The sequence below is a fragment of the Dasypus novemcinctus genome, chromosome 13 (assembly GCF_030445035.2).
Source record: "Dasypus novemcinctus isolate mDasNov1 chromosome 13, mDasNov1.1.hap2, whole genome shotgun sequence".
Lineage (NCBI taxonomy): Eukaryota > Metazoa > Chordata > Mammalia > Cingulata > Dasypodidae > Dasypus > Dasypus novemcinctus.
In genome coordinates, this window is record NC_080685.1 from 75782356 (window position 1) to 75798376 (window position 16021).

General features: G+C 33.3%; 1 protein-coding gene across 2 annotated transcripts in view; it reads left to right on the forward strand.

Moving 5' to 3' along the window:
- The window catches only part of RO60 (Ro60, Y RNA binding protein), a 40851-nt gene extending 26609 nt beyond the window's left edge, over positions 1 to 14242 (forward strand). For both annotated transcript variants that reach the window (XM_004484483.4, XM_071207622.1), the window contains exons 3-9: positions 1000 to 1220; positions 2066 to 2212; positions 2478 to 2615; positions 3307 to 3423; positions 4518 to 4631; positions 4917 to 5063; positions 7221 to 14242. In XM_004484483.4, the coding sequence (XP_004484540.1) occupies positions 1000 to 1220; positions 2066 to 2212; positions 2478 to 2615; positions 3307 to 3423; positions 4518 to 4631; positions 4917 to 5063; positions 7221 to 7373 (1037 nt within the window). In that variant the 3' untranslated portion in view covers positions 7374 to 14242. The remainder of the gene's footprint in view (positions 1 to 999; positions 1221 to 2065; positions 2213 to 2477; positions 2616 to 3306; positions 3424 to 4517; positions 4632 to 4916; positions 5064 to 7220) is intronic.
- The last annotated feature ends 1779 nt before the right edge of the window (positions 14243 to 16021 follow it).

Here is a 16021-nt window from a genome sequence, read left to right on the forward strand (position 1 = left end):
AAATGATACATAAAAATATAAAGGGGATTTTCACATGCCCCACTCCCTACACCTCCCACATTTTCCCACATGAACAACATCCTTTATTGGTGTGGTACATTTATTACAATTGATGAACACATTTTGGAGCGTTGGCACTAAACATGAATTATAATTTACATTGTAGCTTATGCTTTCTTCCTCACAATTTTGTAGATTATGGGCAGATACATAATGTCCTGTATCTGTCATTGCAGTGACATTCAGGACAATTCCCAAGGCCTGAAAATGCCCCCTATTACACCTGTTTTTCCCTCTCCCTGCCCTCAGAACCTCCAGTGACCACTTCCTCCACATCAATGATATAATTTCTTCCATTGCTAGAATCACAATAAGTCTATAGTAGAAGTATGAGTAAGCCTACTTTGGTCATAGTTAATTCCCCAATCCTGAGGATTCTGGCATGGTGATGCTCTCGCCACCTCTAATTGAGAGGGGACTTCGATTCCATAGGGCAGATGGATATAACTCTCCTCCTTGCAGTTGTAGACTCTCTCGGTTCCTTGGGATGGTCATTGTCCATCATCATCTCCTTGTTAGTTGTACTGGGTGAGTCCAGTGAACTGGAGAGTAGGTGTTTCAACTCAGTTGAGTCAGGACCCAGCTGGTACATGGACACCCTAAAGATAGAAGTCTCATGGACATACACTTACCAACTCTAGTACTCTAAATTATAGGTTCAAACAGAAGGGTCAAAAGAGCCATGTGTAGGGAAACCACAACTGAGTTCAACTATGTCACACTGAGGAGCGTTAATTCCAAAGTAGGACCTACTAGCAAGGCACTTAAATTAAAAAATAAAAAAAAAAAAGAAACCTCTATAAAATGACTTTGGACTCAGGTTTTTCCCCCCCAAAATCTCATATTTGACTATCATAATAAACATTCTCAGTAAACATATGTTCTGTTTTTTTAACCTGGTACTCCTACATGCCTTTTCAATTCTTTATTTTGTTAAAGGACTGGCTGTTGTGACCAAATACATTACAAAGGGCTGGAAAGAGGTCCATGAATTATATAAAGAAAAGGCACTTTCTGCGGAGACTGAAAAATTATTAAAGTATCTGGAGGCTGTCGAGAAAGTGAAGCGCACAAAAGATGAACTGGAAGTTATTCATCTAATAGAAGAACATAGATTAGTTAGGGAACATCTTCTGACGAATCACTTAAAGTCTAAGGAGGTAAGAACATTATAATATTTTGGTAGTATGTGATTGAACATGAATACTTTATGATATGTATAAAAAGGATAAACTTTGGGTCACCATTAATTCTTAATAAAAAATAATTAACTATAAGAAGTGGATGTGGCTCAAGCAATTGGGCTCCCATGTACCATATAGGAAGTCCAGGGTTTGATACCCAGGGCCTCTGGTGAAGGCAAGCTGGCCCATGTGGAGTGCTGCTCACCACAGGAGTGCTGGCCCACATGGACAGCTGGTGCAGCAAGATGATGTAACAAAAAGAGATAGGAGAGACAATAAGACGCAGCAGATGAGGGAGGTGAGGTGACACAAGAGAATGGTCGCCACTCTCCCACTCCAGAAGGCCCCAGGATTGGTTCCCGGAGCTGCCTAATGAGAATACAAGCAGACACAGAAGAACACACAACGAATGGACACACAGAGCAGACAACGGAGGGAGGGGAGAAAAAAATTTTTAAAAAACAAAAATAATAACCAAAATTTGCCTTGAAATTAATGTTTATTTAGAACACCTAACACAGTGCCTAGGATGTATTTGGCATACAGTGTTCCACGTCTGAAAATATACTGGTTATTGGCCATGCCAATTAAAGCAAAATTCTCTCTTTAGTACCTTCATAAAATATACTTCTGTGTCTAGTAAATAACGAGTTAGTTTACTTGATAAGCCTTTGACCAATCAGCACAGAATTTTATTCTGAAAGTTCTCTGAACCATAAATGTAAAGCTTAAAGAATATATTATGAATACTGTTATTGACCTAGCTATGTATTTGTTAATTTACTCTTAATTCCCTGTTTCTTCATATGTTGTTCCAATAGGTATGGAAGGCTTTGTTGCAAGAAATGCCTCTTACTGTATTACTGAGGAATCTAGGAAAGATGACTGCTAATTCAGTGCTTGAACCAGGAAATTCAGAAGTATCTTTAGTATGTGAAAAACTGTGTAATGACAAATTATTAAAAAAGGTAAGCATTATTAGTGCCCTTTGTGAGATGCTTCTCATTGAAAAAGTTGACTTTTAAATTTTGGAAATGCTGTCGGTGTATTTCTTAGGTGTTCTGAACATTTTCTCCTACCAAATTGCATTTTATGTCTTAAATCTAAGGTTAATAAAACTTTTTTTCTTTTTTGTGTAAAATATATTAGATACAATAATATAAAAACCCAAGAAAGATACATAATTACTAGTATTTTTTACTTGAACTTTGCATTTACTTTGTCTTGTCCTAGGCTCGTATACATCCATTTCATGTTTTAATTGCAATAGAAACTTACAAAATAGGGCATGGGCTCAGAGGAAAACTGAAGTGGCGCCCTGATGAAGACATTTTAAGAGCACTGGACGTTGCTTTTTACAAAACATTTAAGGTAATGGTTTGATTATTGTTTTAAAGCAAATGACCCTGGTACAACTTAATATCTTTTGTAAAAACAACATTTTAATGGTAATATTAATAGCTTTAAAATCATTTTTGATGAGCTATTCATTTGTTTTTACTTAATTCATGTGCAGTTAGGTATGTAATTAACATTGTAAGATTTTATATAAAGTATTTCTGTCTTAGGGTAGCAACTAATTATCTTAAGATCATTTTGATAGTTTTTAAATTAATAAATTCTAAAATTTGCATTCCTTGGTGGAGAACTTTGACATGTACCTCTGTCCTGTTCATCTCCCTAGTTGGTAGATGAATCTTGTCTACTTAGTAGGTAATGGTTTATTTAGGCACGAAAATTCCACATCAGAGCCAAAAGTTAAAGTATTTGATTTTGAAAATTTCATGGTAGAAATTTCCGTTTTACTTCAGTAATGATAAAATAAAAAAGAAAGAATGGTACCTTCTTTAAGTAAATACTAAACAGGTTATATTTTCTTAGTCATACTTTTAGTGAAAGCTAAGCATGTTAAAATAGTTGTCAGTTGGTAAATCAAAAGCTCTTATTTTAGACAATTTGAAATGAAAATTGATAACTAAATATGATTTGTTAGAAACTTAATCTACTTAACAATATCTATGATTGTTTCATTTATTTATGATCATTTTTATTTTCTTTTTAGACAGTTGAGCCAACTGGAAAACGTTTCTTGCTGGCTGTTGATGTTAGTGCTTCTATGAACCAAAGAGTTTTAGGTAGTATACTCAATGCAAGTACAGTTGCTGCAGCAATGTGCATGGTAAGAAAACTTAAAGACGATTTAGAATTGCGTCACTCCAAAAAATGTTTAGTATGGGGCAACGCTGTAAAATTAGATATCAACAGTTAAGTTTTCATTTATTTTTGTCATTTCAGTTTATTTGGCACATTTTTCTGTCATATCATAACCAAAGATAATTTTGTAAAACAAAATTTCAAGTATATTGAAAAAGGATGTTTACAGAATAGAATAGAAATTTGAATTTTTACAACAAAAGATTAAATATTAATCTATTTGAAGACATATGTAATGCTTAGAAAAATGATTAAGTAAACATATGTTAAAAGATCAGAGAATCAATGAGTCAGGAGACTTTATTTCTAACCTGACCTGTCACTGAAGAGTAGATGAATCATAAGCATGTTTCTTCCCTTCTATGGTTTTATCCTTATTTAATAAAATAGAAGTGTATGTACTACATCTGCTTCAAAGGATTGTTATGATCTGTGATGAAAATGAGAGCCACTGAGTATATACTTTGAGTGGATTGTACAAAGCATTTGACTGTATAACACAGTAAATCCTGTGGTAGAAGATGTACTGTGGTTAACAGAATAAATATGAGAGTGTTCTCTCATGAACTATAACATATATAATACTGACACAGGGTGTTAATAACCAGGAGGGAGGGAAAATACACCAAATGAAGATAAGGACTATACTTAATAGTAATATTTTGATATGCTCTTTCAGAGTTTGTAACAAATGTTTTGCAATCATGGTGTTGGTGGTGGGGTGATATCTGGGAGCCCTGAAAGATGATATGCATGTTTGTTTTGTAAATTCACAACTTTTACTATGTACTTATTGTTTATATATGTTTGTGTCTTTATGATATACTTCAATAAAAAAATTTTAATGAAAAAAAAGAATTGTGAGAACTAGTTTCTTTGTAAATGCTTGTGAAACAACTTTTTTTTAAAGCTATACTATTACAGTGTAGCTCCAATTCACAATAATTTAAGATTAGAAATAAGCTATCATAGGGTGGTTTTGTTTTTTGAATTTATGAACTTCTAGATACTGTATTTATTTCCCCAAAATTTGAAAATTACTACCATTGAATTTTTCAGGTTGTTACACGAACAGAAAAGGAATCTTATATAGTTGCATTTTCGGATGAAATAGTACCATATCCAATCACTTCAGATATGACCTTACAACAGGTTTTAATGGCTATGAATCAGGTAATAGACTGTTTTATTAAGTTTTATTATTATGTATTGTATAATAATTTTATATTGATATCATGCATGATATTAATAAATTAAGTTTGGGAGAACACATTTTTTTATCTTAATTTCTCATGAGATACACAAAATTTAAAAATTATATACAGGCTTTGCAAAGGCCTATGTGTAGGTCTTAAACAAAGGTAATATAAAAATAGTGTTTTTAAGAATTTATTTTGTTTTAGTATGGTAGCTAGGGCACTTTGTTTTATTTTTAATCATATTTTTTTTCTGAGTTAGATTCCATCCGGTGGGACTGATTGCTCTCTTCCAATGATCTGGGCTCAGAAGACAAGTACAGCTGCTGATGTCTTCATTGTATTTACTGACAATGAGACCTTTGCTGGAAGTATCCATCCTGCTGTTGCTCTGCAGCAGTATCGGAAGGTAAAATGAATTTTAATATTCTTTTTTACCCCAAGCAATATTCAGGTTTCAAGTATTGACAGTCTATTTCAAAAAGGTAGTTCTTTATCCATGTTTTTATAGACTCATAAGTACTTGAAATAAGGAAAATAATTGACAACAATTGTTTTGTTTTTCAACCAGCTGCGCATTACTAATAATATCCTTTGTTTTTTTGTTTTGTTTTGTTTTTTTTAAAGATTTATTTATTTAATTCCCCCCCCTCCCCTGGTTGTCTGTTCTTGGTGTCTATTTGCTGCGTCTTGTTTCTTTGTCCGCTTCTGTTGTCGTCAGCGGCACGGGAAATGTGGGTGGCGCCATTCCTGGGCAGACTGCTCTTTCTTTTTCACGCTGGGCGGCTTTCCTCACAGGCGCACTCCTTGCGCGTGGGGCTCCCCCACGCGGGGGATACCCTTGCGTGGCACGGCACTCCCTGTGCGCATCAGCGCTGCGCATGGCCAGCTCCACACGGGTCAAGGAGGCCCGGGGTTTGAACCGCGGACCTCCCATATGGTAGACGGACGCCCTAACCACTGGGCCAAAGTCCGTTTCCCTAATAATATCCTTTGCAAACCGCAGTTCTGGTAATAATCAACAGAAATAATTGTTTCTATAAATTTTTTAATGATTTAGTGTGCTCCTTGAAAAATTAAAGTATCATTTGTGGATTTGCTAAAGAAGTATGTAAAATTAAAGCAAAGCTATAATCTCTGTTTTAAGTAGTATGGATATTTCTATCTTCTAATTAGTACTCTTGAGTGTTCTGAAATGATGTAAGTGTTCTGTTTCTGCACTGTCCAGTATAGTAGCCTCTCTCCACATGGGGCTATTGAATACTTAAAATGTGGCTAGATAAAGGGAAGCAGAAATAGAACTTATGGTTCTAAAAGCGTGATTCTCCTGCCAACAGACTAAGTATCTTCTAGGACCTTGTTAGAAATGCAAATTCCTGGCTCCTTGGGAGACTTGTTGAGTCAGAAACTCTGCAGGGTGAGACTCAGCAGTCTTATTTTTTAACAAACCCTCCAGGGATTCCGATGCATGCTTCATTTGAGGACCACAAGTAGAAAGAATAAATTTTATTTATTTATTTTTTTTTTATTGACTTTGTAATAATATTACATTAAAAATATATATGTGAGGTCCCATTCAACCCCACCCCCCCAGCCCCCCTCTCCCCCCCCCCAACAACACTCGTTCCCATCATCATGACACATCCATTGGATTTGGTAAGTACATCTTTGGGCACCTCTGCACCTCATATACATTGGTTCACATCATGGCCCATACTCTCCTCTATTCCATCATGTAGGCCCTGTGAGGATTTACAATGTCCGGTGATTACCTCTGAAGCACCATCCAGGGCAGCTCCATGTCCCGAAGACGCCTCCACCTCTCATCTCTTCCTGCGAAAGAATAAATTTTAGAATCAAGGAAGCTTGAGTTCTAGGCCCTGAGTCTTTCTCTTTTACTATTTGTTGACTTGAACAAATTATTTAACTGGTCTGTTAGATAGGTTATAATACTTATGTTTTAGAGTTGTTATAACAGTTACATTAGGTAAATTTTTATAGGGTTAATACAGTGCCTAACATAGTGCACACTCAGTAAGTATTTTTTTCAGCAACTCTATTTAAGCTTAAATTGTAGCCATAGAGACCAATGAAGGTTCTTATATGTGACATATGTGAGTATTGTACCTGTCAAAGTCATAGGTCAGAAATTGATAGTTCTAGAGAAATATTTCTTTATATTTTTATATACCCACACATACTGTCCCAAGGTTTGATATATTGGTAAAATATTGGGCTCCCCGGAATATCTGTAAAGGTTTCATAAGTATAAACTCCACAGGTTGCTCAGAAAGGTACTTGGAAGCCCATAAAACAAGTAATAATATGGGAAGGGAGTAGAAATTTGGGGCTCAATCTTTACACAGTTTTAATTTTCATCCTTCAAATAGTCTGGCCCTGAAAGACTGACACATTTTATGGAGAGAAATTTTTTAAAAATAAAAAATATTTGACCTTGTAATGAAAAGCTATAGTAGGGAGATTTTAAAGTGCTTTCATTTTGGAGAATACTTACTTTTCCTTTCTATAGTTTTTAAAATATGTATTTTGATTTTTTTTCTTACAGAAAATGGATATTCCAGCTAAATTGATTATTTGTGGAATGACATCAAATGGTTTTACCATTGCAGACCCAGATGATAGAGGAATGTTGGATATGTGTGGTTTTGATACCGGAGCTCTGGATGTAATTCGAAATTTCACATTAGATGTGATTTAACCATAAGCACCAGCATGATCTAAGAGGTTCAATGCCATCAGTGGACCTTACTAAAAATAGGCAGCTACTTCCCAGCTAATCTTAATCCAGTGAAAGATGCTTGTATAGTATGTGCATAATGAAAAGTTCTTCTACCCCCAAAAAAGAAGGAAAATAAGAAAAGCCCAAAGTCTTCCTGTCTACTCAACTAGCTCTTGGGAAACAGCTTCAGAATAGACTTTATCTTCCTCTGTCTAAAAGAGAATTCTTGTTAATAGACACTGTAAAATAGAACAGTTTTGCTTTGGAAAAATCATAACATTTGTACTTAGAAGAGAGCCAAAAATATAAGTGGTTGCAGATCATGACACTTTAACAGCTTATTTGAGAAGTACTTAAAAGTTTTCCTAAATGTTTTCATTGGGAGAGGACAACTTTGATTATTTCCAAATACTCTGAAATGCACTAGACCATGTAACTGTGATGGAATATAAAAATCATCTGTAAACTTTTATACCAAGAAAAAACTAAGACATTTGATTAAATTCTGAATGAGTTTTACAGATTCCTTCTAGAGCCTTTTACGATCATATGACAAATTTCTTATTCAGTGAAAAGGATATTTTATTTCTGATCTTTTACTCACACTTAGAGAATTTTTGTCATTACCAGAATCATGGTGGAAATCCCTGAGAAGAGACTCCAGAATTTGTGTCTGCTGAGGAAGCCTGTTTGGTTTGGTTTGTTTTGTTTGTTCATTTTGTTTTATTTCCATGAGTGAAGGGCATGAGTTGACAGTAAGTTCCTGTGAAATAAAAGAGCATAGCTCCATGCATTCATATTTTTTCATACTCTTTAATGAAAACAAATGAAAATGTTTCAAGCATTTACCTTCCCATCCTTATTCTTAAAAGTATTATCAACTATAACCAGATTAGCTTTCTCCTTACTTTTAAAATAATTATTTTCATTACTTTTAACTATTTTTTAGCCAATTGTAAATGGGTTTTAGGTATTTTCTAATTGTAGCAATGCTAATGGCCTCCTGAATCTTTGTCCATTATTTTGTGGTAAAATATTCTTTGATAGTGGGAAAAAAAATAATGAGGCATTCTAGTCCTTCAGGTTTGAAAGATTCTTTTTGATACCACCCTGAACGCTCCCGATCTCATCTGAAAGGTTCTTTTTGAGTAGCATGTATCATCTAACCAGTCTTGAAAAATTTTTTTTCCTAATCAATTTGTAAATATTAAACTTCCTTTTCATTACACTGAAGTGCATTATTTTCTTGAGGAAGAAATCTTTTTTTCTAGAGGATGTTTAACATTAAAGCAAATCTGATTAAAGGCCAACATCTTTGCTCATAATTTAATCATTGTTGTCTAATATAGCTTACTAATAAAACTTGGATTTTTCTGCATTCTCGAAATATTAAGACTTACTGTGGGGTTTATAAAGCCCTTCCTACTGTTACATGAAAAGTCAGCCTCTAGTCAGTATAAATTATAGCCTTTCATGTGCTTTGGAGTTAGAGGTTTTGTTTTTATAGGAAGGAAGACTAGTAGTATTAGAGTTTGTATAGATATTTTCTTTTTCATGGGAAATTTGGGCTCTGATAAGAGGTTCCTTTCCAATCCTTATTTGACATATTAATACTTGTTTTGAAATGTAGCCAATCCTTCAGGGGGAACTGGAAGCATTTTTTAAATGTTGTAATTTCCCTCGGACATTTTTTGGTCAGCAAATTTAGCAATGAAAAAAAAAATACCTTGCTTCTGATGTCATGACAGTCAATTGTAGAGTAGATTTGAAAACATTGTGATTTTAACCCTCTGTGAAGCATTGAATTTAATGTTAGCTACTTTTGACATATTAAAATATTACATTGTTCAGATTAAATTTAAAGTTTAAAGAAATTAAAGAAATTGTGTGATAGTTCATTTTCTTTACTTAAACCTAAGATTTTCCTAAAAATTATAATACGACCTATACTTTCATTCCTAAAAGAAATGTTAAATGAAACATTTATATTTTGTTATATTTATACAGTTATATTTCTGTAGTATTCTTAAGACAGATAGCTCTAGGAGCTAATATTAAATCCATCTAAGATTAAACATGACCTTTATGACTATTTAGGAAAGTCTGATTAAATGGATTAGGATTATGATTTAAGAAAGAAGAAACAAAACAAAAAGGAACCAACATAGAAGGTTACTTTATTTTCAAGTCAGAATTTTAGAGCTAGAAGAAACCTTTGAAATTTATAAGCTTTTTTTTATTACGCCTCAAAATCACACCAACAGAGTGTGACATTGGAGCAATAGTCTAGAAATCTTGGTCTCTCAAATCCCATTCCATTATTCATTTCCCCCACAGAGTGGAAGACACTGATTCAGAAGTAAAGGGGATAAAATAGAATCATTCTTTATTTAGATACTAGGAAACAATGTATATTCATGATTGTTTAGGAAACAGGGAGATTGTGAACATTTTTGTAATTCATTGTAATCCTCAAGCACAAATAATGTATTAATAACTAGTGTTGACATATAAACTAGTCCTGTAGAAAAGACTTTTTAAACTTTACCCCATGAATAAAATATACAAGTGGTAAGTTTTATTTTCTGATTTAATTTTAGGGTATTCTTACATTAATATTTGGGAAAATACTACTTTTTAAAACAATCCTAAGTAAAATGAATAAATTTATTTCCTAGATAATATGTAAATATCATAAGGATGTAACTGTAATTAGAAAAACAAAAGCTAATTTTATAAGCACTTCCTGCCTTGTTAGTTGAATTTCTTGGAAATTCCATTTTTGTCACTGTTATATATTACTAAGTTATAGTAACTGAGAATATTAGTGAGGCAAGCTGCTAGTAAATGTAATTTAGTGTTACCTCCCTGGACTCTCTTGCTTTATCTAATTACTGTGTAACTTTAGAAAATCAGCTTAGCTGCTGTGACTCAGTTTCATTATCTTTAAAAACATATTTGATTCTTGGATAATTGAATGGTATTTGTTTAAAAATTGAAATTGGGAAGAGGACCTGCAATACAAGTTAGACCTTTTCTTCATTGAAACCATTTTTGTTAATAGGATGTATTTTAAAAGAAAAGCATTTTAGAAAAATAGCTCAGTGGACCTTTTTAAACCAATCTTGTGCAGAGTCAGAAAATGTTAAGGCAAAATACTCACAATGAATGTGAGTATTGACTATAAAGTCAGTATTCTCTGATAAAGTGAAAGATATATATCCCAATTATGAGATCCTCTTGAATAGATCTAGAAAAATAACATATACTCTAAATGAAGAGATGCTATTAACAAACATTTGTTTAATCTTTTAAAATAATAACTAAATCTCCAAATGAAAAATACCATTTTGTCAAGTTTTCTTTCTCATTTTATGGGGGGAAAATAAAAAATTGTTTTGGAAAACAAGCACCTTTCAGAGTCTGACGTGACATCTTTGAAAGCATAATAAAGCTACAGCAAAAATCATTGAAAATCAAATCATTGTAATCTCGTTGAACTTATTTTAACTTGACATAAAGATATTACAGCCACAAATACAAATTTCTTGTTGAGTGATATCCTTACAGTAGATAACCAAAAACTCCAAAATTATAGTCTCATATATCATAAGTTTGGGTTGATTTGTCAAGGCAGTATTCCCCTAGAGAAACATAACCTCAATGTAAACATGTACCAGAAGAATTAGAAGAATTAGAAGGAAAAAAAGATAAGCTATGAAATTAGTTTTGCTTGTTTATTCTAAGATTTATTTTATTTACTTATCTCTTCCCAAACCCTCATTGTTTGTACTTGCTGTGTCTGTCTGTCTTTATTTCTTTAGGAGGTACCAGGAACTGACCTGGAACCACCGATGTGGGAGGGAGGCACCTAATGGCTTAAACCACCTCCATTCCCTGATTCGTTGTGTCTCTTCCTCTTGTGTCTCTTGTTACATCATCTTGTCACATCAGCTCACCGCTCCTGCCCATCATGCCAGTTTGCCATCCTGCTCATCCTCTTTAGGAGGTACGAGGAACCTCTGCTCCCTGTTTTGTTGTGTGTCAGTATGTTTTTCTTCTTGTGTCTTGCATCATCTTGTGTCAACTTAACTGTGCCTGCCCATCATGCCAGCTCACTGTCTTCTTTAGAAGGCACCAGGAACCAGACCACAGATCTCCCATGTCGTAGGCAGGAGCCCAGTCACTTGAGCCACATCCGCTTCTCAAAATTAGTTTTATTATATATGTATTTTATTTATGGTTTCCCTATCATCTCCTTCCTAAGGTTTTGTTTGTTGAAAGATTACTTTTATAGTTTTCCTTTTCTTCTAAAATTTCTTTCTTTTGACATTTTTGTCTTCTCTTTTTCCTAGTCCTGCTTTACCTGGGTAATAAAAATCACAAAACCCACATTTAGGTTGGAGCAGAGTATTAGGGCATCTGAAGGTTGTTTTGTGTTCCATATGAATTTGGGTTTTTTTCCTCAGATTAATAATCGGCATGTTTCTGAAAAATAACTGAGTTGACATTCTCTCCTGAACTCAAGTTACATCATATACTTTTTGTATTAGATGTTTGCAGGTATTTTGTGGCCTTTTGAGTAATACCAACTCTTCTATCTTTCTTTGTTTGCAAGTATTGATGTACCTACCTGTGTTTGGGAATAGAATGGCTTTACAAATAAATACCCTTAGAAAAGTACTTGAATGGACTCAGAAAATAACATGCTTCAGTGCTCATACTTCCATAATTATTAAGACCACTATTAAAGTCTTTGGTCTAATAAATGTTTCACTGAGCTAATATATACATGGCTTTTAGCATAAAAGTTCTTGTTAATAACTTGTATTAACATTCAGTAGTTTTATTGGTGAGTTTTTAATTTGCTTTTGAAAAATTATCAAGTTAATTAAAATTTTAATTGCATGGTAATACTTTTGTGTAGAAACTAATATATGACATAGTTAAGCATACTGTGGGAATAAGATTATAATGACACATTTTCCTAAACTCTGAATATACCAAAGTATATTGGAAAGTGGTAGAAATACAAGTTAGAGGAGATACGTTAAAAAGTCCTATTACTAAAATTAAGGTGATTATTTTCAATGAGAATGAATTTGTAAGTAGTAAAAATATCCAAAAGCTAACTTTCTGATCCTTTAAAAGATTTTTCTCTGCTTCAGTTTTTTTTAGCACAGCAATGCCATTAGTTTTAATAAAAATGAACACAATATTTTAAATTTTAAAATATGTTTAAATGTCTACACTTTTAACAGTTATCAGAATTTTTACTTGAACAAAATTAATATAGGGGAGCAGATGTGGCTCAAACACTTGAGTGCCTGCTTCCCACATACCATGTCCTAGGTTCAATCCCCAACCCTGGTACGTCAAAAAATAAAAATTTAATGGTAAACTATTTTTGTTTCACTGGCTTCACTTAATGATCCCTTAGATTATCCAGAGTAGTGAGTAAAGTTAAATCTTTGCTATTTTATATATATATGTATGTCATTATTACAGTTAATTAATGGAATATTATACTTTTGGTAATATGTAAGTTTCTGTTTAAGTTACTTATAAGGTTTTATTTGGAATGTAAACAGTTTCAGAATACGTACTGTTTAAGAGTGAAATTAAAAATACACAATTATCAGACAATAACCAAGAAAAACTGTTCTTGTTGTACTAGGTTATTCTGAATATGGACTATATAATTTGGTAGGATGTGTCTAGACATTACTTTTGTAATGCTTTTGGATTATATTTTCTTCTTATGGTTGCCAGCTTCTGATAATGAAGGAAATCTCCAAAGGGATGAGATACCTGAAATTATTTTTATCAGGCAGGGGTTGGTGGTCATGAGTGTTAGATACTAGTTCTAAACTATCCATTTGCTTTCTAAAGAGGTTTTGATTTCCCCAGCTGACCACTTGATGAATATGTACTTTACACAGAATAATGTTTGCACAGAATTGATGGAATAAAATTTAAATATGTAAGAGCCTTAAAGTGAGAAAAAAAAAAAAATGAAACTTTGACTGCCTTAAAATGTAACTAGTACTCCAATACAAACATATTAGTAACTTTCCATGGAGTGTTTTCATTAAGTGATGCCTTAATAATGTTTTAGTGTTTCTGAACAAGGGGTCTTAACAGTTTTTAATTTTACATAATTGAAATTAAATTAAGTTTTAAAACCTGATTGTACATTGGTAGTTTAAACACCCATTAACAGACTACACACTTTACACCAATGTATTATGCATACATGACTGTTAACAGTAATATTTTGTAGTATTTTGTATTTTGTTGATTTATATAATAAATTATCCAAGAAGCTGGACTTTAGGACTATTACATGACCTCTAATAACCAAGTTACATATTTAACTCTATGAATGAAAAATACAGTTGTACAATTCAAAACCAAGGACATTTTTTTAGACAAAAATGAGATATTTTGTTTCAAGGCTATAAGTAAACTCATTCAAAGTATCCAATAAATTGCAATAAAAAGTATCCAGGCCAGTGATTTGTTTAATTACATTCACACTTTTACAAACACTTCACCTTTCAAAGCAGGAATATTTTATAAAACTGAAAGATGTAAATTGTGAAGCTGGTGCTTTAAGGTATATGAAATTTGATTTAGAATAATTTTATTCCATTTCCAAGGAAAGGACCCCGAAAAAGCAGTGGGGGGTGGGGTGGTTCCTAGTCTGTTGATATACTAGCTGATGCTTTGTTAAGTCTTCCAACTTTTCACTGTAAATAATGTACCTTGCAGTCTCATTTTCCTGTTTTTTTTTATAGGAAATTGATGAATATACTAAAATATTAAACTTATTTCATGATCAAACAGTTTTCATTGTTACTATGGAATTTTGACTTTTTCTCCATTCCAGCCTTGCAAAATACCATACTGAAGAAATCATTTTAGACGTGGAATGCAGGTGGGCACTATGTGAACTGTTTCTGGTCAGGTGCATTACTATAGAAATTGATAGGTGTGCCAAATAAACTCTATTCTTTATCATTTAATTGTCTTCTTTAAAGATATATGAATTTTAAGGTTAAAAGCCAAGGCTCTTAAGTCCACTCTATTGGGGAAAAATAGTCTCTTCAATTGGTGCTGGGAAAATTGAATATCCATATACAAAAGAATGAAGGAGGGCCCCTATCTCACACCGTATACAAAAGAACTCAAAATGGATCAAAGACCTAAATACAAGAACTAGGAGTATACAACTATAAGAGAATGTAGGGAAGCATCTTCAAGATCTTGTATTAGGCAATGGTTCCTTAACCTTTACAGCCAAAGTACAACAAACAGAAAATAGGACCTCATCAAACCTGAAAATGTTTGTATCAAAGGGCTTTATCATGAAAGTGAAAAGAACCTACCCAATGGGAGAAAATATTTGGAAACCACACCTGATAAGGATTTGATATCCCAATATATAAAGAAATCCTTTAACTCAAGAATAAAAAGATAGCCCAATTTTAAAAATGGGCAAAAGACTTGAGCCAGACATTTGTCCAAAGAGGATATACAAATGTCTAAAAAGCAGAACTTTATGATGAAACAAATACTTCAGAAGACTGGCCCAAGAATCTCACAATGAGCTGATTTAAGCTAAGTGAACAGGCCTGCTACAATTAGGGTAATTTATATGATGGCATAGCCATATTAAAATATTTTAGGTATTTTGTCTTGATAGAGGTCACATTAAGAAAAATCTAGTAACTTTTATTGGGAAATACCACTTTTTGAAAAGCTCTTACCATAAGTTGTAATGCTGTAGCATGATAATGAGCAGCATTAGCCTGAGATAATACAATTTTTCTCCTCATCCTTAACTTGCAGAGCCTTGTGTCGTTTGGATCCAGGCATTCTTTCTGGATCTTGGCTCCATTTGTATACCCGCTTTCCCATGACCCCAAATCTTTGTAGATGGTGCCTTGATCAGAGAACCTGCATTTAAAAGCTGTCTGGCACTCTGAAGAAAGCTCGCTGATTATCTTCCTGTTCCGCCACCTTCCCCAAGGCAGGAAAACAACAAAATCAGTAATGTGCTCATTTATGTAAGGATCAGTAATATATAAATATATTTATGATGGAAGCAAGTAGATTATCCTAAAATATATATATAATCAATGCAGAATTACAGAATATCCCAAAGTGAAAGTTCTATAATATCTAGAATTTTTTTAATGAATTTTTGCAATCTATCACCATTAAGTTAATACATCTGAGAAGATTAATCTGCAAGATCAGAGAGACCATGTTTTTCCTGACGGTAGGACTCCTGTGGTTTGGGATGGATAACATAAGCTCTGTCCCAGTTTTAGTTTGTAACCTGTGATGCTAATATTTGGCTTACCTCAGAATTTCTTACGGATCTGAAATGCTGAGTAAGTGCCCAAAATAAAATGTTGATTATCTCTTTATTAAAGATAGAATTTCCTTATTAAACCAACCTGCCTTTTGTAAAGACACACTGCTTCAAATCTCAGGATTTTCCATTGGGAAAGAGCTGTCACTAAGGATTCCTAGATGTAATTGCTTAGCTTCCATTATTGGTGCGTAGCGTAGAGAGGTTTTTAATTTTTCTTTCTTTGTTCTGCCTCAAAGCTCAG